At 37.1% G+C, this 26,622-nt stretch overlaps 1 protein-coding gene across 1 annotated transcript in view; it reads right to left on the reverse strand.

Annotated features, from left to right (window-relative positions):
- The window catches only part of Mlip (muscular LMNA interacting protein), a 138,092-nt gene that overhangs the window by 58,913 nt on the left and 52,557 nt on the right, over nt 1–26,622 (reverse strand). The window contains exons 6-10 of the mRNA XM_059267023.1: nt 24,005–24,070; nt 23,657–23,716; nt 17,534–17,578; nt 10,862–10,906; nt 482–610 (exon numbers count right to left, since the gene is read on the reverse strand). Coding sequence (XP_059123006.1) covers nt 482–610; nt 10,862–10,906; nt 17,534–17,578; nt 23,657–23,716; nt 24,005–24,070 — 345 coding nt within the window. The remainder of the gene's footprint in view (nt 1–481; nt 611–10,861; nt 10,907–17,533; nt 17,579–23,656; nt 23,717–24,004; nt 24,071–26,622) is intronic.

Genomic DNA, 26,622 nt, shown 5'->3' on the forward strand with positions numbered 1-26,622 from the left:
TAGAGTACATGTTCTCTACAAACAGTTGTGAAATGACTTGAGCCCTATAAAGTAATTAGTACTCTCAAGCTAGAAGAATTGCATTACCCCTCAAACCTACTATGATAATACAAATCTGGACAATGGAATTTTTGTCAACTCTAACAAATCTAAAATATCATATATTCTCAAAAATAAGCTGTCTCAGAAATAATAATTCAGTGCCATGTAGCTACCCACAGCATGCTCATGAGGTCTCGAGATGAATGGTGTAGGTTCCCATGCAGTACCTTCAGTGGGTCAAGAGTGTTTTCTTTTAGAGAAAACTTTGAGATGCTTCAAAATACCACCCTTGATTAATAAAGAATTTCTATTTTTATACACAGTGATCTTTTCCATTTTCCAGGGGTAGAACCTATTAAACATATATTCTTACACATATACTATTGTTACTTTATACGGGCACTTGTAATACGAAATGCTTTATTATATGTATACTCACCTGCTCAGAAAACAGGCTACTGTTGTCTTCAAGGTATTTACTGAAGGGATTGGGTTCATAAACTTCTTCCTCCTTTCTCAGTAGTAGTTTGGATTTGACAGGTACTGGGCGAATTACTCCAGGCTTAGTCTTCATGAAGGAGAAATATTTTTAAAATGGAGGTGAAAAAACACTATTAAAAATGAGTATTATTATTGTTGTTACCCAAATGCTCTCACAAAATTTTCTTTTGAAATCTGAAGTGATTTGAAATCATAGATAAAGCATGCCAGAAATTAGATTATTTTGACAATGTAACTAAATGTTAAAAAAATCAATATAATTGTTAACAAATTGTAATCAATTAGTTCATTGATTACGGTAGCAACTAAGTCATAAAGATCTCCTATCACAATATGAAATTGCAAAACCACACCAAACATGTTCCTCTACCCTTCATTTGACAAATGTTTTTTGAGTGCCTGTTCTGCAATGTACAGTATAGATATAGAGGACTTTGGAAAGTCCACCCACATTATGTATAAGCTACACTCATATTACATATGGCTGAACTAGATCTAGAAGGAAAACAGAATGTGATAGAGAGATCTGGGTTACCTGCAATTACTGTGTGTCGATGCAGGAGCTGTAACATGCCCTAATTTCACTTAAAAAGTCCATCTAATGAAATGAAGAAGCTTTGTGAAGCTGCTACCCAAAGTGGAAAGCCCTAGATGAAGGCCAAAGCACCCACGTGGTCCAGCTGGGCTTCCTATCCCTTAGTTCCCTAGGACTGTCCTCTCCTTATACACTGATGTAGTTTGTATCAGAATAGCCCTAATGAACACATCAGTCACTGTGAACTCATAAAATTTTAGTCACTGACAATATAAGAGGGAGTTTCTTTCACTTGGGGCAATTTCTAAATGTTTCACCAAGTGTAAAATCTCGTGACACTGTCAAATACCACCAAATGATTGATCTGTTTTGAAACCATGCCAAGTAAAAATTCAATAAAAAGAAAGAGTGCCCCTCTTTGTTTGAGCTCTTCTCTGTAATGATTCTTCTCAACCCCATTCTTCCCAGAAAACTGTAAATTAGCCCTGCCTAGTCAAACCTGGTGCTCACAAGTTAAGCCTTCAGAGACTACATCTATCTCTCTGCTCTATAAAGCACTTGATGTATTTTGAGTCTTGAATAAATATCTCTCTCTAATACTTTTTCCAGTTGCTATTTCCCTAGTTGTTGTCCATGTACACACCAAGTGGGGAAATACAGATTGAGAAAGTGCTTTTCTTCTCCAGCCTGAGAAATAGCTCCGACTTAAGAAACTCATTTATCTCCAGAGACAAAAAATCAGCCAGTAGTATCCAGTTATTTAACAAGTGTGAGAACACTATTCCTCAAGCGACCAGCATAAGAACACCACTCAGGCAGTCTCCAATTCTACTCCCCGGTCCTGGGACCATGACCCTATGTTGTACACAAGTCCTTCTTTTCCATGAGGGTCCCTGCTAATTTCTCCTTCCTTCTTCTCATATTCCTGTACTTTCTTCATGAAATCAATATAGGAAATCCAAACAACCTCACACATGCCCAAACCAACATGGAACTTTAGGAGTTTAAGCCAGGTGTCAGCACACAGAGAGGGAAAAACTGCCTAGCAGAATTTGATATGGTAGAGAATCTCTGCGCCAGAGAAACATGGCTGTCTCATTTCCTGTATTGCAAGCAGATGTTTTGAGTTATATTGGCCTAGACTTGTGACCACCTTCAAGGATGAGATCAGAAAAGAGACTGTTTGGGCCGGTGAGATGGTTCAGAGCAAAGGAGGTTGCTGTTTAGCCAGACAATCTGAATTCAATCCCCAAAACCTACATGGTAGAAGTTAACAACTCCCATCAGTTGTCCTCTGTTCTCTGCAGTATGTGCACACACACACACACACACACACACACACACACACACACAAATTTTAAAATAATGTAAAAAACAGAACAAAGGAAGGAAACTTTTCAAGGTGTGAAATCTTAAATGCAATACATTCAGTATCAGAGTCAGTTACTGACACCTCACGTTGCTTCTCTGCCAAGCTTTCTGCTCCTTACTTTCTGTGTGGCCTTACTTTCTTGGATATGGTGGCCTTCTGATTTCTAGACGATTATTGGGCCTTATTTCCTGTTTCCTCGGTGCTGTGAAGTTTTTCCTCTTTTCATTATTATTAAAAAATGAATCTCTGACTTTGTCTACCTGAAGTATCTGAGTCGTCCATGTTCTTTATTGCTAACTTGGTTTGCACAGATTGCTTTTTCTTAAATTGTGCATTGCCTCTTTTTTTGTTTTTAATTTTGCTTCTGTACCATGAGTTGGTATAATTCTCAGTATTTTGTAGCCATAAGTGGAAACCAGAGGAAGGGAAAAAACAGACAGAGATTGTCTTTGATAGTGTTCACGATCCCCATCATATGACCTTTATCATAGCTTCCAAATTCTCTCACTATTGGTCAGTTAAAAACTCTAGTCATAGCCAGGCGGTGGTGGTACACGCCTTTAATCCCAGCACTTGGGAGACAGAGGCAGGCGGATCTCTGTGAGTTTGAGGCCAGCCTGGTGAGTGCTAGGAAAGGCGCAAAGCTACACAGAGAAACCCTGTCTCAAAAAACCAAAAAAATAAAAATAAAAACCTCTAGTCATTGTACACAACAAATCAATTTGAGGGTACCCCATGCCTTCTGCTCTTGTTCTACACCCTTTACAGCCAGTTCAAAGCCTTGTGGGCCATTTGGGAGCTAAGAACACCTCACTCTTCTAGACACCCTGAATCCATAGCTCATCTACATAAGAGCACTAAGGGTTATATGTTGATTTTTCACAAACACTGTAAGAGCTTTCAAGATAGAAAGTCAGAAGTCTTCCAGTTAATATGTGAACCAAGATCTACATCTAGATCAGTTGGTCCAATGATCAGGTTTGTGATTTTCATTGCCCCTGTACCTTGGCAAAAGAGAGAACAGGAGAAAGGAACCAAAAATCTTTTTAAAACACCTGCTTCCCTATAACATCAGTGAATTCCTTCCGTTTTTTTTTTATTCCATTTAGATTGATTTAATCTCTTCATTTCTATTACCAACCGGTTATTTGAACCATCGTTGCATCTCTCTGTCATTCTCCTTTTTTTTTCCCACTAGATCTTCTAAATGTTCCTGGAACATTATGAAACTCCATGTTTTACAGGTCTGATGTATGTATGTATGTATGTATGTATGTATGTATGTATGTATGTACGTATGTATATATGCACGCACATATGCACATAAATACACATCTCAATGAGTCTAAAATTTTCAGTCTCTAGATTTGATTAACAAAGCGTGATAGCAGGATGAGGAGAGGATCAGGACACAGATTTTCATTTCTGAAATGTAGGTATTAGACTATATAATCTATTGGAAAAGCCATTTGATATATTGAACCACATGAAGTGTTATAATGCTAATCCTTAACTGTGTCCTTTCATAATGGGTAGTACCACATTATATTCCTAATGTCCCTGTCTCTTTTGGAATGACACCACATAATATTACTGCATCAGCCTTATGTCAATGTACTCAAATTCATCATCCAAATGTAGTTTCAGTGTATGCTTCGGAAAGCCTTTAACATACGTGATGCAGCAAGAGTTAACATGGGCACACAAGAGGCTCTTCCACAGGGACTTCCTTTCTGCTCTTCCTAATATGTTGTTTCTTTATGGCAAATGATCATGAAATTTACATTTTCTCAATGTGAAATTACAGGACAAAGCAAGCTCATGATTCCATTCAAGAAGTTTCCTAGTGCCTTGCCACTCAGAATAGGGCCCATAGACCTGCAGTTGTGAGCACCACCTGAGAATCGATCACATGGTACAGACCTTAGAGCCATCCTTGACATATGACTGTACGTTAAAAGATCCCTAGATAATTTGTGTGCAAAGTAAAAACTATAAGGCTCTAGACCAGAGTGTTTATCAAATGAGCTGCTCAGCTGGGGCTGGCATTGCCATTCCAGACAAACTTGTTTATAGGGGTCTTTTGTCTCCCATGGAAGAAAAGAAGGCTATTCTTTATAAATTTCTCATCTCTGTTTTCACTTTGCTCAAAGTAATTTGTTATTCTTGAACATCAAGTAGGAGTTCTCTTGAAGGATTTCCTTAATTTTTGCAAATCTAATTTGCTAAGTCTGTGTGCAAACAAATACAAAGAAAATTGGATGAATCAGATTAGAAGAGTCCATAAAAAGTGAGTTACTGTAAAATTGTCACTGTCCAACAACTAAATCCATCCACAGAGGGTCTCTTGTCACTTGTAGAATATCAAATGACCAGCCTTGACAGACAGACACATATCTCTCCAGTTATGTCAGAAAACAAGATTCTGTAATTTTTTGTCTGAAATACGTGGTAAAATTTCACACAGTTGATGCCCAGAACATGGAAAGAACAGTCTCCAGACAGAGGGAGAGTTAGCTGATGTGAACAGCTGGCTGAGAAATGAATTACTCTAGATTTAAATATTCTGAAGCGCCTCAAAAAGAAAACACCTGTTTGTGGACTCTGAAGACACCTCTCTCTGAAGCTATTAGGACCTATTCTGACAAAGGAGACCTCTCCCAAAACTGTAGTGTCTATGGCGATGGATATAACACAATTCTTAACTCAAGATTCACAACTTAAGCAAGCACTCCATGGAGTAACTATAGGGTAAATTACATCGTGCCATTCAACTTCCAAACAATGCCACTCACTTCCATATCAAATCAGGTCAATTGATCTTTCAAAGGTTCCTTTGCCCTTCTCATGGCAAAGATCTTTCAGTGCCTGATCTTCCCTGTCTTCAACTGGCTTTTCCCTTTCCAACTTGTCCTCTGCTGCTGTACCTCTCACACCAGCACACTCACTCAAGTTCCCTGACTATGACTCACCACCACTCGCCCACTGGGAACCCTCTGCAGGAGTTTTCACTTGCTCTGTCCTATCTGTGGATTTTATTTCAAGTATATGCTCAAACATCACCTTATCAGAGAGCTGTCTCCTGATCAGCCATATAAAATGTTCATCTCTACCACCCTGTTACATTTGCCGCCATCTGACATCTGTGGATGTGTTCCTTGTCTTGCTCTATCTACTACAACACAAGCTCCATGAGGCCAGAGATCTCTAAAATCTGAATTTGATTCCCCAGAACCCACATAAAATTGTCACCACGGTTGCCTACACACTTGTAATCCAAATCAAAGGATGTGGAGATAGGAGGATGCCTCGAGCTTGCTGTCCAACCAGTCTAGCCTAATTAGTGAGCTCTAGGCCAGAGAGAAACATTGTCTCAAACGAAGTGGGTGGGTGGCATTCCTGAGAATTACATCTGTGGTGCTCCATTGGCCTCAAATATGCATATACAGACACCTATATATGCACCACCCCACAAATATGCACTCCCTCAGTCATATGTGGTGAGTGGATGAAGTCCTAAGTGAATGTGTATTATTGACATGAGCATAAACCACGTCAAGGACCCTAACACCTCAGATCCATGGCGAATCCTTCTTCAGGTCAGGCTTAGAGCAATAGCAAGGCCTTCCCCTGGTCCAGGTATGGATGTGAACAATACATGCAGACAACAGCAACTGCAGCTTCCTCCTCCAGGATGACTGCAGCTGCAATTGCTCCCCTGAGGGCCTCCTACCCAGATTAGCTAGTCTGCCCCTTCCTCCTTCATGCTGGAGATAGTAAAATAAATGCAATCAGTTTCCAGGCTGCTGCTTGAGTGTCTCCATCTGAGTGTACAGCCCATTCAATCTCAGGTTTTCCTTACGTGTACCTACCATTTCTTCATTTCCTGTCACCCCAGTCAGATCAACCCAAAGCCACAGCCATGCAGGTTATGGAACTTACAGATGCTTTCATTAAAAAAATGATGATGTCATATTTGTATTTGTATTTCTGGAAAATACAAATGAGGAGTGAGGTAGAACTTATATCATATCTCACTCTACTGTTATCCTTCCTGTGAGAAAAAGTCTGAGATGGAAAGAATAGAGTTATGGGAGTTTGCTATCATGATTTTGGGGGGGGGGTTGCTGAAAGACAGTCTAAAGCTGCTATTTATTTGTGTTTACATCTATCATATGTAAATTTTTGCTTGAGCACTGTTACTGGGGCACATAAAATTGGATTTTTTTTCAGCCTTGAGAACTTAGAATCATAATTTTATGACAGCAAGTTGATACTGCCTCTGGCTATAGACCAAAGTTGGAGATTTACTGCCAGCAATGACCTTGCAAATTGGTTGCCAACATTTTAAAATGAAGGCTTCCTAGAGCAACCTCTTTCCTAAATTAGTAACTTCAACAAATGGGATGATAGGTTGCCTGTAGCTACAGCAGTAAATTATAAGGTGATATGATGGGGAACAAAAAACATAACAGGGACCCGGTTTTCAAGTCTGTGAGCTCGTGTTTTTGACTCATAAGATTTACACGACAGTAAATGGGAATGGTATAACACATAGCAACCACTGTGGACCTGCTAGAACCTCAACTGATTTGATGGATTAAAACATTTTTGAAGTGACCTGATTGTTACTTGTTTCTGTTTGCTTCTGTCTTCTCTCCATTCAGAAGTTGATTTTTTTCCTTAGAAATTTTGCAGCAAAAAAGCTCGTAGGAATCCACAATTATCTACAATATAAAATTGTAGATAAAAGAAGCATTGTCTAATTTATGTATGTAACAATTCACTCATTCAATCAGTGAGTGGTAACTGACTCTACCCCATCAGCAATATTATGTACTTGAATCTTATACTTATGCTCATTTTTCTTTCAAATAAATATCTCAGATCTCAAAATCTTGCAGTATATGGTAAACCTCCTGAGAATGAAAAGCAGTTCATTTTTATGCTATGAGACCACGGAGATGGCACAAGGTAATTATGGGAGTTTAATGCAATGAGAAACATGAAAGAAATTTGTAAAGAAAAAAAATAAGAGAATTTTGAATTTATATAGACTGTCAACTGTAAATAATCTAGACAAATCATGAAAACATCTACTTCCTGGGTTTTTATTGTTTTCAAAGTTTTATAACTACCATAACAACTGTATAAAACTAAACACAGGCTTCAGTAATTATAAAGCACATCCCGTGGCTCAGGCACTGTTTTGTGGACTAAACATAATACGGATTGAACTACTCTGATGGAAAAGGAAAGACAATAGCGTGAGTCACAGCTCAGGAGGCGTACATGATGAATGCCGTAGCTCCTAAGTGTGCTGTGTCAAAGAAAACTGGTCAAGGAGAAATTGAGTTTAAAGAAGACATCAGCTCTACACAAAAGCCTTTCTCAACAACAGGGACTTAAAGGCCCTCAGAAAGCTGAGTCATGCCCAGTAAAGCAGGGCACAACAGCTGGCACTCGGAACCAGAGACAAAGTCACTGCCGGCTTAAGGCTCTTCTTTATTCCATTCCAGTAAGCTGCATTTGCTTTTACTTCTATTGGGCCATGTGGCTTATTTTCTAAACCTCTTGTGGTCTGCTCTGCAGATTCAGCAGCCCATCCTGAAAAACACTGAATGGTTTGCAATGACATGGACTTCCAACAGCAAAAGAGCTAGCTGTCATCTAACCTAGGCTTCCCTCATAAAACAAAAATAAATAAACAAATAAACAGATCTTGCCCATCTTGTCCAAACTAAACTGTTTCCCAAGCACAGAAAAGAGGACATACCCATCTTTGTTAACACTGAGATGGTCCAGTTCCAGAATTAGGAAAGCTTCACCCAGGCTTCAAACTGACAGTCAACAATTTCCGTTTCCTCTTGTTCCTTTTGATATGCTACAGGAAGCACTATCCGGTTTGCTCCAGGGTCCCTGATGCCCCTGCTCAATCTGCCCTCACCCTGTCTGCACCTTTTCATTAAGTTCTCATATTTAGCAGACAAAGCAAAACTTCAGGAGGAGCCAGACCATGCAGGTGGTCAATGGAGAGAAGAGTTCTCCAGAGGCCAATTTCTTAATTTACTCAACAGAGGTTTCTTAAGCCTCATGAACTATTAAAAATCAATAACAATAATTCCTTTTGAAAACCACACACAACAAGGATAAACATTAATGCTATGACCTTAGATGATCTAATTAGACTCTTAGAGCTTCCATTTCACTGCCTATAAAAACGGCTTCTCATATCTTTTGATGATCTAGGGCTTTGGAGTGCAATCATAATATCTTCACTTTCTACAGGACCATATCGAATACAGCTTGTGGTGCTATATGAGTCTCATAAAAATCCTTTCAGGCTAGCACAGTCCTTATTCCAACCTCCACTTAGAGTGAGAGATTCCTTTCCAGTTGTTAACTACTATATTGGTGATTAAAAGAGGAGAAGCTAATACTGTGGGTGAGTCTCATCAGAGTACCAAAATAGTTTCTCAAGTTCAGTATTACATCATTTGGCTCCTAGAAAAAAACAATGGAAACAACATACATAATATGTGTGCATGGGCATGCACACACACACACACACACACACACACACACACTGCTTGTGTTTTGAAGTGCTGAGGATTGAACATGAGTCTTGTGGATGCTAGACAAGTACTTCATCATTGAGCTAGACCCTAAATCCAAAATGCAAATATTTTAAGAGCTGAAGTCACAACACTTTGGAGATGCATACTTGTAACGACAACAAGCAAGTAGGTGAGTCAGGTTGAAATTACTTTATCATTCAAGAGTCAAATCTCTACATTTGAGATTGATATTAAACTTGTGCCAGTATGACAATTTGTTGCATATTTTCACTTACATAAGCTTACAATATTTCTGTCCTATAGTTGATTCAAATAATTGTCACAGAAACTGCTTATTTTATTCCAAAGTGATACATTTATTCATGTAATTTCACTCTTACATATATTATTTTCTAATATTTCTTATGTGCTAGACACATTTACATGTATACACATATAGACAGATATATATGCAACTGCCTGTTATATCATCAATATATATGCATTATAAATTCATATAAATATTAACTCATATGTATATGTGTGTGTGTGTATGTGATTATAGTGATTTTATTTTTCAAAATTGTTCCTATATATTCCCATTTTCTAAATTGAATCCCAAGAGTGTTGATCATGGAATATGATGGTAACATTTTATGGAAATGAAAAAATTATAATCAGATATAATGTCACTGAAGAATAAGATACTATATGTATATATTTCTTTGCTGGTTTAATCTGTTTTGGGCAATCTTAAATATAGGATAAATGTCACAAGGTGAAATCAAAATGATTTGACTGAATGATTGTGTCAGTCCAATACTTTTTGTGATTTTCTTGATTGTAACATCTTCATAAATACATCTATACCTCAGAAGAAATCTCAAATTAAAACTTAGTTAAGACATGCTTTGGACTCCTTAAAGAACTGGTCTAAATTAAATGCAAAGACATCCTCATTAAGTCAAAGTATTATTTTCATATCTCTTAGAGAATACATACACAGAAACACAGAATATTTTAATAGATTTTTAAGTGGGTTTTACTGTATTTATAACTTGTTTGTGATATACCTCATTCTATAAAACTGATACTTAAATGTATGTATATTTTCAAGTATTCCTTTGAAATAGGGTTTTTAATATCATGTATGTAGCATACAATCCACAAGCATGCATTTTATCAATCAACATCTAAAAATATATCTTTTGTATGTTGTGGTGAATTAATTTCTACATGAGCATGGTCAACCACTCTTGACTTCCAAACATTGCTCTCAAGAAACAAATAGGAATTATTTTAAAATTAAAAGAATTATAATATTTCCAGATCTAAAGTGGGAACTAGTCAACTTTATGACGTAACTGCAATGTTTGTTTCTATGGCTACTGCTTCATTCTCTGTGTCAGAAAGCATTGATTCTATCCTGGAGAGGCTGGGTAGTGAATGATTGAAGATTCTGGTTGTTCTGTTGAATTTACAAAGGAGACAGTCTCCTTCATCCCCACACATCCAGAAGCTACCCCCATATTATCTGTTTTGATCTCCTTGAACTATTTTTGGATCCCTCTTATCAGGAAGTGATCTCCTTTGCAAATTCAAACTGCATTTTCTTCTGACTCAATTCAATCTCTTGTAATACCACTGCTCAGAGTTAGTGGTAGTCTTGGTTTATAAATTTCTTTTATGTATTAGTCACCTAAAAAGCAGCCATCGTGTGACTTCACTAAAATATCAATAAATTTTGTTAGACAAGTGAGCAAACTTATTATCTCTTCACTTTCTTTCAGAAGAAGTTGTCTTGAGAAATAAGAATGTTCAAAGGAGGTAAACAACTTAGAACAAGATACATACCAGTTGACTCTCAGACGCTGTAGAAGATGATGATAAAAGATTTGCCTGAAAATAGAAATATGATGGATATTAGTGAAATTATTGAAACAAAGCATGGCACCAAGAAATGGTTCTTTTGAGCAATGTGGCACATATCCTGCGCATTTTAGTTCACATAGTAGGGTAGATACTACCTTTCTTCTTGTCTTAATAATATAAGCACTACCACATGATACCAATGATTCTTCAAGGTTAGATAGTATCGTCTGTTTGTTCAATCCATATTTTATTTAAACAAAGACTATTGTTGATATTTATGTTTACTTACACCAAAATAAAAAAAACAATGCAGATTTTTCTCAAAACAGATTTATATTAAGAGAATAGTGTAACAGGAATCCCCGGAATTGGGAATGAAAATAATTTGCTTCCAGAATTCTTTAGAAATTCTTGTTAATATTATCTCTTTGTCATTGGTTCCTGTATTTTACTCCTTTTCTCTGGTGATCAGATCTTTGCAACTAGTTAGTATTTCACACTTTTCCTAATAATGTTACGTACTTCACAGTGATGTGTCTGGAGGCTAGGGATGACATGGGTGGGCCCAGCAGAGGGAAGATAAAAGATGATGCTAAAGGAAGGCTACATGACACTTCATTCATGCTGAGCGTGTGAGTCACCAACTGCACTGTCTAGGGCTGTAGTTACAAATAACATGTTCTTCAAAACTACTAAAGTCTACTTTTAAAATTCTTGTCACATACAAAAATTATAATTTGGTAGGGACATATATATACATATATATTGATTAATTTGATCAAAGTTTTTATAACGTATGTACAGATGAGACATCACACTGTTTTCCATGAATATAAAAGTATGTGTCAATCAAAAAGTATAAATTTGTATAAAATAGTAGAGCACATTTTCAGTAAAGATACATTTGTAACGTCAAAGAAATTCTGTTAGTTGTATTTTTTGGTTAGTTGGTTTTATTGGGGGGGGTGTTGTTTGTGTGTTTTATAGGGCTCAATCTCATGACCTTGCAGCCTCAGCCTCTAAGTGCTGACAACAGAAATATGTGCAACCATTCCTTTCTTACAATTAGGTTATACAGGGACTAAAAGAGCGGAGACTACAAAGTGAAGATGTGACTGTCTGAAAGACAAATGACCATAGAGGTCCCCAGCTATGCCAGCTAGCTTTGGAGAAACTAATTTTGCTTTCCAAAAACATAATACCAAAATCATAAAGAGCCACCAGGCCCCTTCTTGCTGTCTGGAGCTCCATTTCCTCAGAACCCATATTGGAGAAACCTTAAAATTACATAAAATTATATCTTCTCATGAATATAAGACATAAAACCTATTGTGTCCTCTCCATTCTAGTGGAGCAGAGCCCGATGGTAACTCCCACTCCACCTTCAGCCCTTTTCACACACAAATGCACTCTAGAAGCTCATCTGAACAGGAAGAAGAACACATGGAAGTAATTGGTAGAATGGAATTTCCTGCCTTCGTTGTGTATCACTCTTCCAGTAACTCATCAACCTCTGGCCTCAGCCTCTGGAAGCAGACCTGGACCCTAAGTGGGATTTAAGTCTCCATTTCCCCCAAAATCTATGCCTGGTACTGAGCAGCACCTGAGTCACTCCAAGCATAGCAACACCTCCAAGCATAGCAACAAGAAGAATATGTGAGCTGCATAAATGAGAGAAGATGACCTTTATTTGAATATCTGTGTATAAAGTGGAAAATATTCTTAGTAAGGTTTGACACATTTTTCAATATATTGTGATATTTAGGAATCAATATTCTTCCACGGTAATGACATTTTCTGTTCCTTGAGCTCATTAAAATGAGATTTTTACCTATAAACTATCATATATTTAATAAGGCTGTACCATTTTTTATGGAACTTAAAAGTAATTCATGAAATGTGAAAAGTTCATGAAATTAGTTATTATCAAATAGAACATTACTCCAAAACCAAAGGTTTCTGATAAATTAGTTAGAAGCACAAATATTCCATTTTCTAAGATTGAATTTTACTAAGAACGCATGCTGTGATTTTTAAATTACATGACTGAAATAGATTTATATGGGTGACAGTTCATAAAAATAATAAAGGCAAATGCAGGCAGAGAAAATTTTTTTCTTCCAAATCCAAGAGACTGAATGAAAACTAAAATAGTGTTTTAATATAAAAATTATTATTTCACACAGAGGAAAGAAATTGTCTCAGAAGGAAGGCTGGAATGCAGCTCAGTGGTAGAGTAGTGACCTACCATAAATAAGTGCCTAGGTTCAGTTCCCAGCACTAGAATAAGAAAAGGGGGTGGCTGGAAATTTTGACCTCACAGGACTCATGGATGGTTTAAATGAACCAATTAAAGTTTATTTGTTGCTAGCTATTATTGCTGAATCTAGTGTCTGTTTAAAAGCTTAATGAAATATTGTTGATAAACTGATCTATTCAATTGTACAAAAAGCCTAACGGTACATTTCAATATGTTGTTAGTCCTATTTTGCTTCTATTGTGCTTAAGAATATCTCTTCTAAATTACTTTAAAATAGCCTTTAATTCAAGCATACCGTGGGAGAAGCAATAATAAAACTTTAATTAATCTAAACAAAACGAGCATTTTATTGATCCAGACTGATCCTAAAACAGACTGTAAACGATAGTCAGACATTTAGCCAGGACCGAAGGAACATCATTGTCTACGGATACCACTCCTTTCTTCCCTCCACTCCTTTATCTTATTTCCTTCCTTCCTTCTTCCCTCCCCTCTGTCCCTTCCTCCCTTCTCCTCCTCTTCTTCTCCAACACTTTTCTTTCTCTCTTTCTGAGAAGGACAACCTTCCACACAAGATCTACACAGAACAATTATTCACAAACCCCTGATTACTTAATTAATCTGTTACCATCACCACAGGAAAGGTGAAAATCCCATGAACATACTAACATGCGAATACAGCAGGAAGTGCCCGCTTGTCTGTCTCTTTTAATATCATTCCATTCTCTGGCCATTTCTCCTCTATCTCCATAAGAAAGTGGATCGCTCATCTGGTATTTTAGTTACTTCTATGCCCTCTGTTGGCATTTACATCTCAGAAGTGAGGAACCTTGCTATTGTGTTCACTTCACTCACCCCAATGACCCCTCAATAATTTATACATGATAGATGTCCAATAAATATTTGTCAGATCAATGAAGAAAAGTGGAAATTGGACAACAGAGTTAGGAAATACTACTAGTTTTTCCACTACTAATGATCCCTGGATTATATTTGAAACTAGGGACTTACTGTGTTTGGTGCTAACGTGCTCAGAATATCCTCAAGTGCAATACAGTTCTCTTCCTGACTTTCATCCTTCCCTTATTCTGCTCCCTCTGTAGTACACAGACTGGTGAACTGCATAGCCCTTGCTTCTGAACCAAATCTAGGACTCTTCAAAGTTAATGAAACCTGAAGTCTAGGCATGTATATTGTTATGAATGTGCCTAATTTCCCCAAGAGAGTGAAATTCTAAAATGTTAGTCTACAGACTTCTCAAAGTTACTCTGACAGGACATGAGAGAAAATTAAAACAAGAAATTAATAAAGTAAAAACTATTCAATTTGTACTTTAATAAAACGTCATGTATTTTACCCATTATATTAGAATTTCAAAAATGAATTACTGCCTTATTCATTTTTAAAAGTCAGAATATACTGCATTTAAGACAGATGGCTGACGTAAGAGGACAGCCTAAAGCTAAACTAAACTTCTGTCCTAAAATTGTGTTATTTTCTTCTCAGAGTAAATGCATCAGCTGTCACTTAGTAATTACGGTAACCGCAGCCATGTGTTGGTAAGTATGAGTTATCTATAAGTCAACACCAAAGAACTGGATTTATCTGCCATTATAAGATGGCCTCTTCCAAAAGACATATCTTCCAAAGACACGGACATATTTGAAATGCCACACACAATTTAATGTTACGTTGTTTTTTTTTCCCCCACGCTCCCTCTGTTATGTTTTAAAAGAGAGTAAAAGGCAGAGCTTCTTGCTCAAGAAACAAACCTTAATTAAGGTCAAGAATCTTAGTAGAATCAAAGTTATGTTTGTTCTAATCTAATCCTGAATTTTTTCAATGATTCATAGTTAACTTAAAATGACTCAATGACTCTCACAAGCTGTCAAGAGGAAAAATAACCTACTTTATTGGGTATAATAATAAAGAACCTTTTAAGAGCCTGGGTAGATGACTTAGTGAGTGAAAGGATTATTGTAAAAACCTGAAGCCCCCAGGCCTTACCTGTACCTTCACCGGGCATGGCAAGCCACCGATTACCTCAGCACTCAGGAGACTGGCGATCCTGGATCCAGCCGGCTACCTACACTAGCTAAAGTGTCAAGCTCCCAGTTCGAGTGGGAGCCTCTGCTTTGGTAATTAAAGTGGAAAGTGACTGAAGAAACTCATGATGTCAACCTCTGGTCTCCGCACCCACAGAAGTGCAGGTACTACAGACTCGCACACGTTAAAAGAAATACACAAATTGAGACAATTCCCCTAGGAGGGTTAGCCAGATGCTAGCAGCTGCCAAACATGCCTGTAAGGTGGTCTAATCAGGAACGTTTCATGAAACTCCAGCAACTGATGAGAAAGGTTAGTGAGAAAAGGATTTGGGGTGCTTATTTTGGGGACCAGTCCTTATGATCACAAAATCCATGTCACACACACACACACACACACACACACACACACACACACACACACACACATATATGTAGAGAGAGAGAGATTTTTCTTTTTGCCCAACTAAAGAATCAAGGAATCAAAATCATGAGGCTTCTAGTCTTCTAACACTAAATGGGTGCAAGGGAAGGGAGGAGGTATAAATAAATGCAAAAATGAAGGGGAAAGAAAGAGGGGCTATGATATATGAATAACTCCAGTGTGTTGAGACTGCTCTAAGGTCTTTTCACATAAGGACCCTATAAACCTTAAATTAATCAAATGGGGACACTATCACCATCCCCTATCTTATGGATGAAAATGGAGGCATGGTAAAATAAAGTAAGTGATCTTCCCCAGGAGCAACAGTTCCCACCAGGGTCGAGCCTACCTGTGTCTCCTCCAAAGGATTTCCAATAATAATGGAAACTGACAGAAAACACTTCCAGGAAATGCTCTGAACCGTGTTCCTGCCACATCCTGTAAACATCATTTCCCAAACATGATAAAATTTAATGATTTCACTGAGCTTATTGTTTACCTTAGAGATATCCAAACGAAGGCAGAAAGGTGTGAAGTGTGATGTTGGCATGGCACGCAATACACATTTAATAACTATTTATCCCTGATAATAATGAAGAGTACAAATTAGAGAAAACAGCGTGTACTGTAAAAGGAGTAGTTTAGTGGTTTATTTTAGATTAAATGCTCAATGCATGCCAGGAAACTGTCTCATTTGTAGTAAAATACTTCTGTGCAGAGCAGATGAGGACCACAATCATGACATGATTGTGCAAAGTGGGTAAGGTTCCGTGTACATCGTGTGCTAAGCCAACCCAACATCATTTGAATTAAGCATGGGAGTTTATGTCTACATATCTGTTGGTGCAGTGTTCTTCTCTAAGACTTATATATTTACATATGCATGCTTGACTGTATGTATGTGCCCTGCGTGAGTGCTTGTTGCCTGCCAGAGGCCAAAAAAAGAAAAAAAGAAAGAAAGAAAGAAAGAAAGAAAGAAAGAAAGAAAGAAAGAAAGAAAGAAAGAAAGAGGGCTGGAGAGATGGCTCAGGGGTTAAGAGCACTGACTGCTCTTCCAGAGGTCCTGAGTTCAATTCCCAGCAACCACAGGGTGGCTCACAACCATCTGTAATGACATCTGGTGCCCTCCTCTGGCCTGCAGGGATACATGCAGGCAGAACACTGTATATGTAATAAATAAATCTTTAAAAAAAAAAAAGAAAGAAAGAGAGAGAGAGAGAGAGAGAGAGAGAGAGAGAGAGAGAGAGAAAGAAAGAAAGAAAGAAAGAAAGAAAGAAAGAAAGAAAGAAAGAAAGAAAGAAAGAAAGAAAGAAAATACAAGACTGCACCAGATTCCTTGGAACTGGAGTTATAGCCAGTTGTGAGTTACCAGGTGGGTGCTGGAAAATTCACCTGGGTCTTCTGCAAGAGCAGCCAGTGCTCTCAAGCCCCTAATGCATCTCTCCAGCTCTATGGTTTAGTTTTTCTCATAAACAGACACTAAATTACTTGATAATTTAAACATAGAAAAGCAACAAACTGGTCATTCAATTAAACTGGTGATTCCTTTGGATGTGGACTAACCTCAATGTGTCACGGACATGAATTGACTATTTTTTAAACTCAAGCAGTGCTTATGAAAATAAATGCCATCTGAGCTTTGATAAGTGGAGGTACAAAACTCAGGTAATACAATTATGTTTTGTTTATCTAAGGGGATTAAACAATAATTCATTTAAGAAGGAATTTAGTTGATAAGGTTACTTGATACTGTACATCTGACATAATCTAATTTCCTATGCTTGGGCCAATCATAGCATCTTACACCTTTCAATTTATAAAAAAATGAATAAATTCCATTATAATTTCTATAGAGCTGAGTTCTCTTTAAAACATGTACAAGATTCCATTGAAAAAGTAGCAAGCATAGTTAGAAAGATACTTACATATTTGGTTTCTCGACCAGCTGCTCTTGGATGAGTTGTAGGAGTCTGCATGAAAATAAAAAGAATTATGCATCTCACTAACTAGTGAATAATGAAAGGATCAGAATTTAAGAGAGGAATGAATTTTTTCTCTGCTGAGTCTTTCTAACCATGAATCCTACTGATCTATACAAAATTCTATTCATCTTCGAAATTTGCTTTATAAAATTAGTACCCCTTCATTGTCAAAACTTTGGCAATTTCTTCTTATTTATTGATAATGTTAGCCATGAGTCCTACAGTTCCTCATCACATTTCTTTTATAGTTTTGGCTGTCTCAGAATTCTTTAGAAGTTTCTGTTCTGTCTGTTCTTTGAGCCCCTTATACCCAAAGACATTCATCCCATTTCAATCATTTACTTTAAAGACCAAACCCAACTTTACCTCCAAGAATAACATAAAAGCTTTATGAAATTTCAACTTCAAGTGTCCTTCTCTCAAAACTCTACCTCTTTACCCATACCTTCATGTCTCTAATACCTCTGCTATCAGCTATGCTACAGTGGGATTTCTAAATTATTAACTTGATTCTAGTTCAAGTTCTTCACTTCCATCTATTTCATGGTCTTATGGTTAATATTTCCATTTCTCTTGCCTCCCTCTCTTTATGTGACAAATTCACTTGTCAAATAAGAACAGAAGCCCTACATGGTCTCTCTGATCCACTTATCTCACACTTGTACATGAGAAGTAAAATGTTTCTGTGGAAACTCTAAACCACACCTTGATTTCGTGTTAAATAAATGACCATTAGCTTCACCTGTGCCCACTCCATATGCCTTGGTAATCCCCCAATATTTGCTCTCTTAGGTCTACTTTCTGAGGTTAGAACAACATTTGCCAGGAACAGATTTGAGCCTGAAGAGTGACCCAAAACTTGCTCTTCATGATGGTTAGTCTTGATTGTTCACTCTACAAGCTCTGGAATCAGATAACTAAATACACTAAGTGGTAGCATGTTTAGGGCATTCAAGACATAGTAGAGGCTACCAGGGCTAAATACAGAGTAGAGAGTGCCAGAGTAGAGAATGCCAGGGAAGGGCAGATCATGACAATGTTCAGAGACCTGATAATAAACATCTTATAAAGACTTTGACTACGTATTTCTTTAACAGTATTTCTGTGTGGCATGTTAAAAACAGAGTAAAGGGTTGGGGATTTAGCTCAGTGATAGAGTGCTTGTCTAGCAAGTCCAGGGCCCTGGATTCGGTCCTCAGCTCTGGAAAAAAAAAAAGAACAGAGTAGAGTGATGTAGTAACATGACAGCCATGCTACTGTACTGGCCAGCAAAAAATGACCATTGTTTAATAGCACAGAGGCTATGAAATAATCACATTCTACAGGTGTTTTGAAACTATAGTGAAAAAAAGGTGTTGAACATGACATAAAGAGAAAAACTTCATGCAAAGTTTATGGACTAAAGCAAATGAAAGACTACTATCAATAAATGTGGGAGAGTGGTGGGTGTGATTACTTGGTAGAAAAAAGTCTTGACTACATCTTCATCTGTGTTGAGCTTGAAAGATTTTCTCATTCTAAAATGGAACGAAGACTAAATAGTTAGAAATGTAAAACTGGAAAGAATACTGGACCAGAGGCATACATTTGAAGCTGTCAACATGTATGTGATTTTTGCGAGGCTGGGTGACAATACTAACAGATGAGAAACCTAGGGACTGACCTCTATGCATCCCCTACATTGGTCAGTTGGGAAAGGCAGATGAGCAAGCAGAGGAGAACAAGAAATAATAAGGCAGAGAAGGAATTGGTAAAATATGGTGCTTATTTTTCGTCTTAAACTTACTCCATTGAAAGGTGTTTGTTATGAAATAAGAACATTGTTCGGGAAATTATTTTCTCAGCCTCAGCATGAATATCCTTATATCTGGACTCATGACTTCTATTTTCTGTTCTACTACAGTGAAAGCCATTCTCTCTTTCTTATCAAAGAATAATGTCTGATTGTCTTATACAAAATGCAATGGACAGGGTAGTTTGTAAACAACAGATATTTAATTTTCTGAGTTCTAAAGGGTGAATAGGTTTAGATAGGTTCATTGTATGGTAAGATCCTGTTTTCTCATTCACATATTGAAAATTCTTGTTTCCTCACATGGTAGAAGAGGTAAGAAGTTTCTCTCTGGTCTTTTTTATAATCCCATCAATTAAGACTCAATCCCTATGACCTAGTCACACTTTAAAAGTCTCACATTATAACACCACATCAGTGATTACTTCTACTTATTAATTCTTGGGGGAGGGAGTTCAACCATAACACATTCCTTTTTGAATCAAGATCTGATTGTAGATAGAATTTTTTCTGCAGTATCTCTATTCTTTTGTATAGCCAGCACCTCACATTCATCTAACACAAGACCCACCAGTACAAGAATGTGATCGTGTCATTCCAAGCCTCAAAAATCAAACAAAAATGTTTTCCTTGATCCCATTACTAACCATTTGCTTTATCTTTTTCAAAATAATGGCACATGTTATTTTATTCTATGGTTTTTTAACTGGTGACATTTAGATATTTTGTCTCTGCTGTCTTACAATTTTTGCACCATAAGGGACAAGGCAAGCAAAGGAGCATAGTTAGGGAGTAAACTGTGTCATTATGCTCCTTTGTGATGGCTGCAGAAAAGGAAGCTGATTATTACATGGTCACACAGACTGACAGCTTCTGCTATTCCTCTGCTGAATTCTTCCTCAGTGATGACAACCAGGACAATGACCAGAAAAGAGCTGTAAGCAGAGATACAGGGGAGCAGGAGGCTCAGGGTCCCCACTATGCACAGCATTTACAATGGGAACCATCTAGATTCTGAGGTAGACATTCCTCTTATTCTGAAAATAATGAGGAAACCTTGACAATGTTGACAAATCCTGGTATTGGAAATTATTATTGCTATTCTAGGTATCAGACACACCTACAGAAAAATTATCTACAGAATTTAGGGGAGAAGTCTAAAGACTCTAGATGAAAGGTCATAGACAGTAAAAGTAGAAATACATAAAAATGAAAAGCACTCCTAGACACCTATAGGAAAAATTAGTAATGTCATATCCAGAGTCAATATTCACAGTGTTTACAGAGCCAGATTGAAAATGGTCACTCTCTAGCAGTTATGAATATCGTGGTGGCAAAATATAAGTATGAGAAAGAGAATATAAACAGACAGAGGGCAAAGAGAAGAGCCATTATCCTATTTTTTAGCAAAACTAGAATTTTAATTACAATGTAGTGTGTAGGGTGGGGCACAGCATGCACACAGAGGTCAAATGACCTCTCCTTCCATCGTATGTGTCCAGCAGGTAGAACTCGGGCTGTCAGACTTGGGGGACAGTGTCTTTACTCACTGGGCCATCTTATCGGCCCAGGAACCAAGCTTAAGTGAAAGAGTAAAATGAAGATTTTTATCATAAATGAAGTTCACAAAACATACACAAAGAGATTCAGTTGAAACTGTGATCAACACAACCACAAAAAGTAAAAATGAGTATATGAATGAATGATAATGAAAGATCTAAATAAAGAAGAATTTTTTTAAAACTCTAAATAAAGAAGAAATTTAAAAAACTTTAAAATCCAATTCCAAAATATATTTAAAAATAGTATGTATCTGTGCTTTTGGTTTGGTGAAAAACAAGTAAAAGGTGAAAAACTATTTTATATAATATTGAAAAATGACTTTTATGAGCTTTACATAAACTGGACAATCACTCTCCGTAATGTGTGTATGTGCAACCACAAAAATAAGAAAATGTAATATAAAATTTTCAAACTAAAATTTTTTAATTTTAAATTAATAAATGTCAAGTTACCAAAAGGAAAGTAAAAATTAATCAAAATACCAAACAAGACAAAAAGATCTAAGTTGAAAATATTAATTAATATTAACAGAAGTGAGTACTGATATAACAAATATTACAATAACTGTAAGTGACTTAAATTCCCAAATAAACAGAATCTTACATTGAATAGAAAGTGTTATATGGAAATGTGTGAGCCTGAAGAAAACTGGGCAAAGATATGGAAAAAGATAAAAGATAAAAATCTAGAAGAAAAAACATGGAGGAAACCCCATTTTAAAAATTATAAATATAAGGTTACTTTAGCACATAAGAAAATCTTTCAAAAAGATTATATTCTACCAACGTTATAAAATTTTAGATTTGAGAATGATTTACCTATAAGCATCAGTAATACAGTTTCAAAATACACAAGTCAAGTCTCATAAAGTCTCTTCTAGACTTACTGTTTTCCTACCTCTTTGATAGCAATAAACAACTAGTCTCTTAACATTCTTAATGGCTTTCATGATAGCACACTTCTCTGATTCTCCTCTTAACATAACCTTTTACTGTGCTTCACTGGTTCCACCTCTACCAACCTGTAACGTTTTGTTCCTTGGAATTCTATACAGGCTCGCAGTATGCGATGCCCACATCTCTCCCATTAGCTGCAGACTCAGTGACTCCATTCATACAATTCCAATATGGACACTATCTAAATTCCCATACTCTCTCCTTTCCATTATGCTGTATCTACTTCACTGTCACCTGCCTTGGCTATGAGAGATGAAGGGCTCATTCATGACTCCTCTCCCTTATTCCTCATATCTGAATGTCATCAAACCCCAACCCATTTGCTTACTTATGGCTCCTTTGAACCCACCTTTGCGGTCCACCATCAGTAACTGTACTCATGACTTCCTCAGAAGTCTCTTCCCCACAGCCAGAATGATCATTTTTGTGTCCTATTTTCCTTGAGATCAAAATTTCATACCATGATAAATATATTCTCAAACTAATTTTTTACTGTTCGTACCTGGTTCACTAAACTTCAAATGCACTGACTTTTTCAACATCTTCACAGAGACAAGTTATGTTGCCTCAGGAAATTCATACATTACTATGCCTTTGGCTGGAGGTATTATCAGTGGTCTTTGTAACCCCATTCCATGTGTGGATCTGAGTAAATTCTATCTCTTCTTTTACAGCTATAGTAATCTCCTTAGGATTTCCACCTGGCTTGTCTTTATCTTTCTAGGCCACAAAGCCCAAGCCCATAGTTGGCACATTACAAATACTTGAAGCAAAGGTAACTGCCAATCACACACACACACACACACACACACACACACACACACACACACACACACACACCAAATAGCAGAAATTATTTCCAAAGTATCTGACAAGGGGTGGTGTCCAGATTATTTATGAAACTCTAACATCATAACAGCAAGGACAATAAGTAAGCCTATTAGTGATTCATATTTGTCTGTAATGTTGCAACTGAAAATGAGGACTACTCTTTTAAATCATGAGCATCTGTACATTCAAAACCTGCTTCAATGTCCCATGGTAACCAGTTTATGCCAAAAGTATTTGTAGTCCTTGAAAGAGAGAAAACAAGGCTGAAAATGATAAAAGAAATATTGGTACACATAAAGGAAAAACAAAATGCATGTTGAAATTGGGATGAATAGAGCTACATTAAGCATGGGAAGGTAATAAAACTAGGGAGCTATATACTTTGTCCTAGTGATAGAAAACAGCTACTTTATGAGAAAGAAACAAACATATAGAACAACTCTGACAGGCTAATGTCTCCAAATTTCTACTTCTTTAAGTCACAGAACAGTGAAATCAATTCAATCAGTAAGAAGGAAAGAAATGAAGAATTAACAGCCATGTGAAAGCTACTAGAGTGTTGCTTTAGTCAACTTCATATCCCAATTCTACACTTTTAAGTGTACATAAATTACATTGATACTGAAGCTGTGGCCCAAGATTAATATAAGCTACAAACGACGTGTAAATCCACAAAATGCCAAATTTTGTGGCTTTACAAATATTGGTTTGCATACAATTTGAAATTGATCCACAGTTAAAAATAACGTTACAGTGCAGACTGACCTATGTGTATACATGTAAACAAACAGAAGCAAAAGTCAACACCAAGTTACTAGTTATTGAGTTGGCTTCTCAAATTACTACTTAGCCTTGAAACACAGTTTGAAATCATCTGTGCAGGAAATGGAATGGGGCAGTAATCCATAATAAATATATACATACTTTGATGGTTTCAGAACCCAACATTTTCTGTGGGGGCCGTGAAGGAGAATCAGAAGAATGCTGGAAAAGAGAAGAACAAAAGGAAAGGGAAGAACAAGCCTATGAGGCATCGTGGCAAGACAGAGGGAAATGAAGAAAAGCAAAGCAAAGGTTTGAACAGCCCATTCTACTCTACGGCATTACCATAGACCAGGAGTCCTGCAAGACCTTATCAATAGTAGCACAGAGCTCTTCAGTTTGCTGCCTGAGCTGTGCAGGGAAACACAACTGGAAGAATTGAAACCAGGAACGGGGTTAGCATTGAGTTTGGGGGTTGCACACCAAAGCAGGGCAAGCTGAAGTCATTACCTCCACTGGTAGATCTAACACGCTGGCCTTGGAGTTGCTTTCAGTCCTGGCTGGTTCATCTAGTGCCTAGTGATAAATGAAACAATTCTCATATGAGGTTTCTCATCGATTACAATGCTGTGGTGATGTCCTTACCAAGAAGTCCTGTAAATAAATCTCAATATTTCTAAGGGGAAAAAAATGACATCATTTGGTAAGCTATTCTCAGACAGGAAGACACATTTCACATCTGTCCAGTTTCTTCTCTGCAATCAGTATCTCTTTTTTTATTATTTTGTTTTGTTTTGTTTTGTTTTGTTTTTGTTTTTCAAGACAGGGTTTCTCTGTGTAGCTTTGTGGCTTTTCTGGAACTCACTCTGTAGCCCAGGCTGGTCTCGAACTCACAGAGATCCACCTGCCTCTGCCTCCCGAGTGCTGGGATTAAAGGCATATGCCACCACCGCCTGGTGTTGCAATCAGTGTCTCTAATGTAAGGTGTAGTAATGATAAAAACTGGAGGCTGTTTTTATTTTTTTTACATCTGTTCTATATTTTCTATTTTTCTTTTATTCGATTTTTAAATTTAACTGGTTGAATGTGGCTTGTTTCTTATTCATCTTAACAACAGCTTGAGTCCATGTTAGTTAATTACAACATCTGCAAAGCCTTGGAGTTGTTGCTAGGAATTTGTATTTTCTTTTGAATATGGATGGCATTATCCTGTTTGTATGCCTAAAAATTATGAACTAGAGGCAATGGTATATGCAAAAAGACTCACAATTCTGTTATGATTCCATAAATACTATTTTCATTTAGTTTTAAATTTTTTAACATTGTATTTTATTTAGGGTATGCTGGGGTGCAAGGGTGGAAGTCAGCAGACTAATTCTTTCCTACAATGGCTGTTTCCATGAGAGCTGACTCTCACTCAAGGTGATAGTCTTGGTAGCAGGCACTTTGGCATCATGAGCCATCTATCAGCCCTTCCTTTAGTCTTTGGCTTCAAATTCTGTCTCCCTAATACTGAGTAGCAGCCGAAGTCTCTACCCAGTTGTTGTGTACTATGTTAGGAATAAGTGATACCCATGGTTTATGAAGCAGCACTTGGGGCTCTCTTTTGTGGAGACTTCCAGTATCGCTCCCTCCCCTTGAATTCCAGTTTCTATGTGACCTCAAGTGTTTTTCTCTGATTTTTTTTATTAACAAATCTGTATATTTTTATTAAGTTTTAGCTACTTTATAGTGAGTAAATAATGGTCAGTCTTGAAAGAAAATAAATAAAACCTAGAAGCCAACCAAATATAATTTTATTCTTTTGAGTATTGACTTCACTGTAATTTCTACCTACTATTCCAATAACCTCACACCATCCTCTTTGTTTTTGTGATGCAGGGCTCTCATGTATTTTAGACTGACCTCAAACGTGCTATGAACTCCTGATCTTCCTGCCTCTACCTCCCAAAAGTTAGGATTATAGATGTGGGCCACCATGCTGCCTAGTTTATCTCCTCCTTGAGATTGAAGCCAGGGTTTTTGTGCAAGCTAGGCAGGTACTGTATCTGTTGAGTTATATCTACAGCAAGAAGCATCTTTTTAATATTTCATCCTGAGTTTATTTGTGATCTGAATGACAACTGACCCAGCATAGGCTGTCCCTCCATTTTCAGAAGCAGTGAGAGAAGCTAACTTTATATTTTAAGTTCATGAATTTCTTAACTTGGAGATTTTGTGAATTCAAATTTCAAACCCACTTAAAAATAGCCTTCTGGTTAAATATTACCTTCTATCTACCCTAAGCAAATATAATTTTTATTTCTCTTTGCAAATAATATTTCTCATCCATCTTGAACTAGAAAATAAAATATTAAAAAAAATCTTAGCTTTGTAACAGTGGTGCATTTTCTGTTTCTGCCTTTCTCAGCCCAATCTTTCTCTACTCTTACCTGCTTGACAGTCTTTATGCTGAGTCCCTTCAACACCTTCAAAGTAGCATCAGAATCCAAATAAACAGTATTTGACAACTTGGAAATTCCTCTTACATTTTTGTTATTAAACTTTTTCATGGGTTGAAGCACATGGAATTGTCAGTATTCAACTGAAAATTACGTAGAAAGATGGTAATTTCATACAGTTGAACCTGTTTCTATGTATTTTATTACTTTTTTGAGAGTTCTTTATAATGGTTTTTGATCATGTTCACTCTCCCTCCTCCAACTTATTCCAGATATATCCCCTTTCTCTACTCAGCCAACTTTGTGTCATTTTTTTCTCCTACCAAAGTCAGTTTATACTGCCCAAGTATACTTGGGTGTGTGGCCATGCTCTAGAGCAAGGTCATGGTGAATTTATTAGGGGATACATTGTTAGAAAAAAATAACCCTATTTCTCCCAGCAGCTGACAATTACCGATAGATAGCTCATCAGCAGTACTCTGTGCATAGCTCCTCTCTCTATGCAGAAAATTGGTCTGCCTGAGCTTACACAGGCTTTGCTCAGGCTGTCACTACTGCTGTGAGTTTATATGTACAGCTATACCACTATGTCCAGAAGATAACACTTCCTTGTATTCATCTACCACTGCTGGCTCTTACACTCTTTTCTACCCTCTTTCACAATGATGCCTGAATCTAGAAAGGAAA

Source organism: Peromyscus eremicus, chromosome 7 (assembly GCF_949786415.1).
Source record: "Peromyscus eremicus chromosome 7, PerEre_H2_v1, whole genome shotgun sequence".
In the NCBI taxonomy this organism is placed as follows: Eukaryota; Metazoa; Chordata; class Mammalia; order Rodentia; family Cricetidae; genus Peromyscus; species Peromyscus eremicus.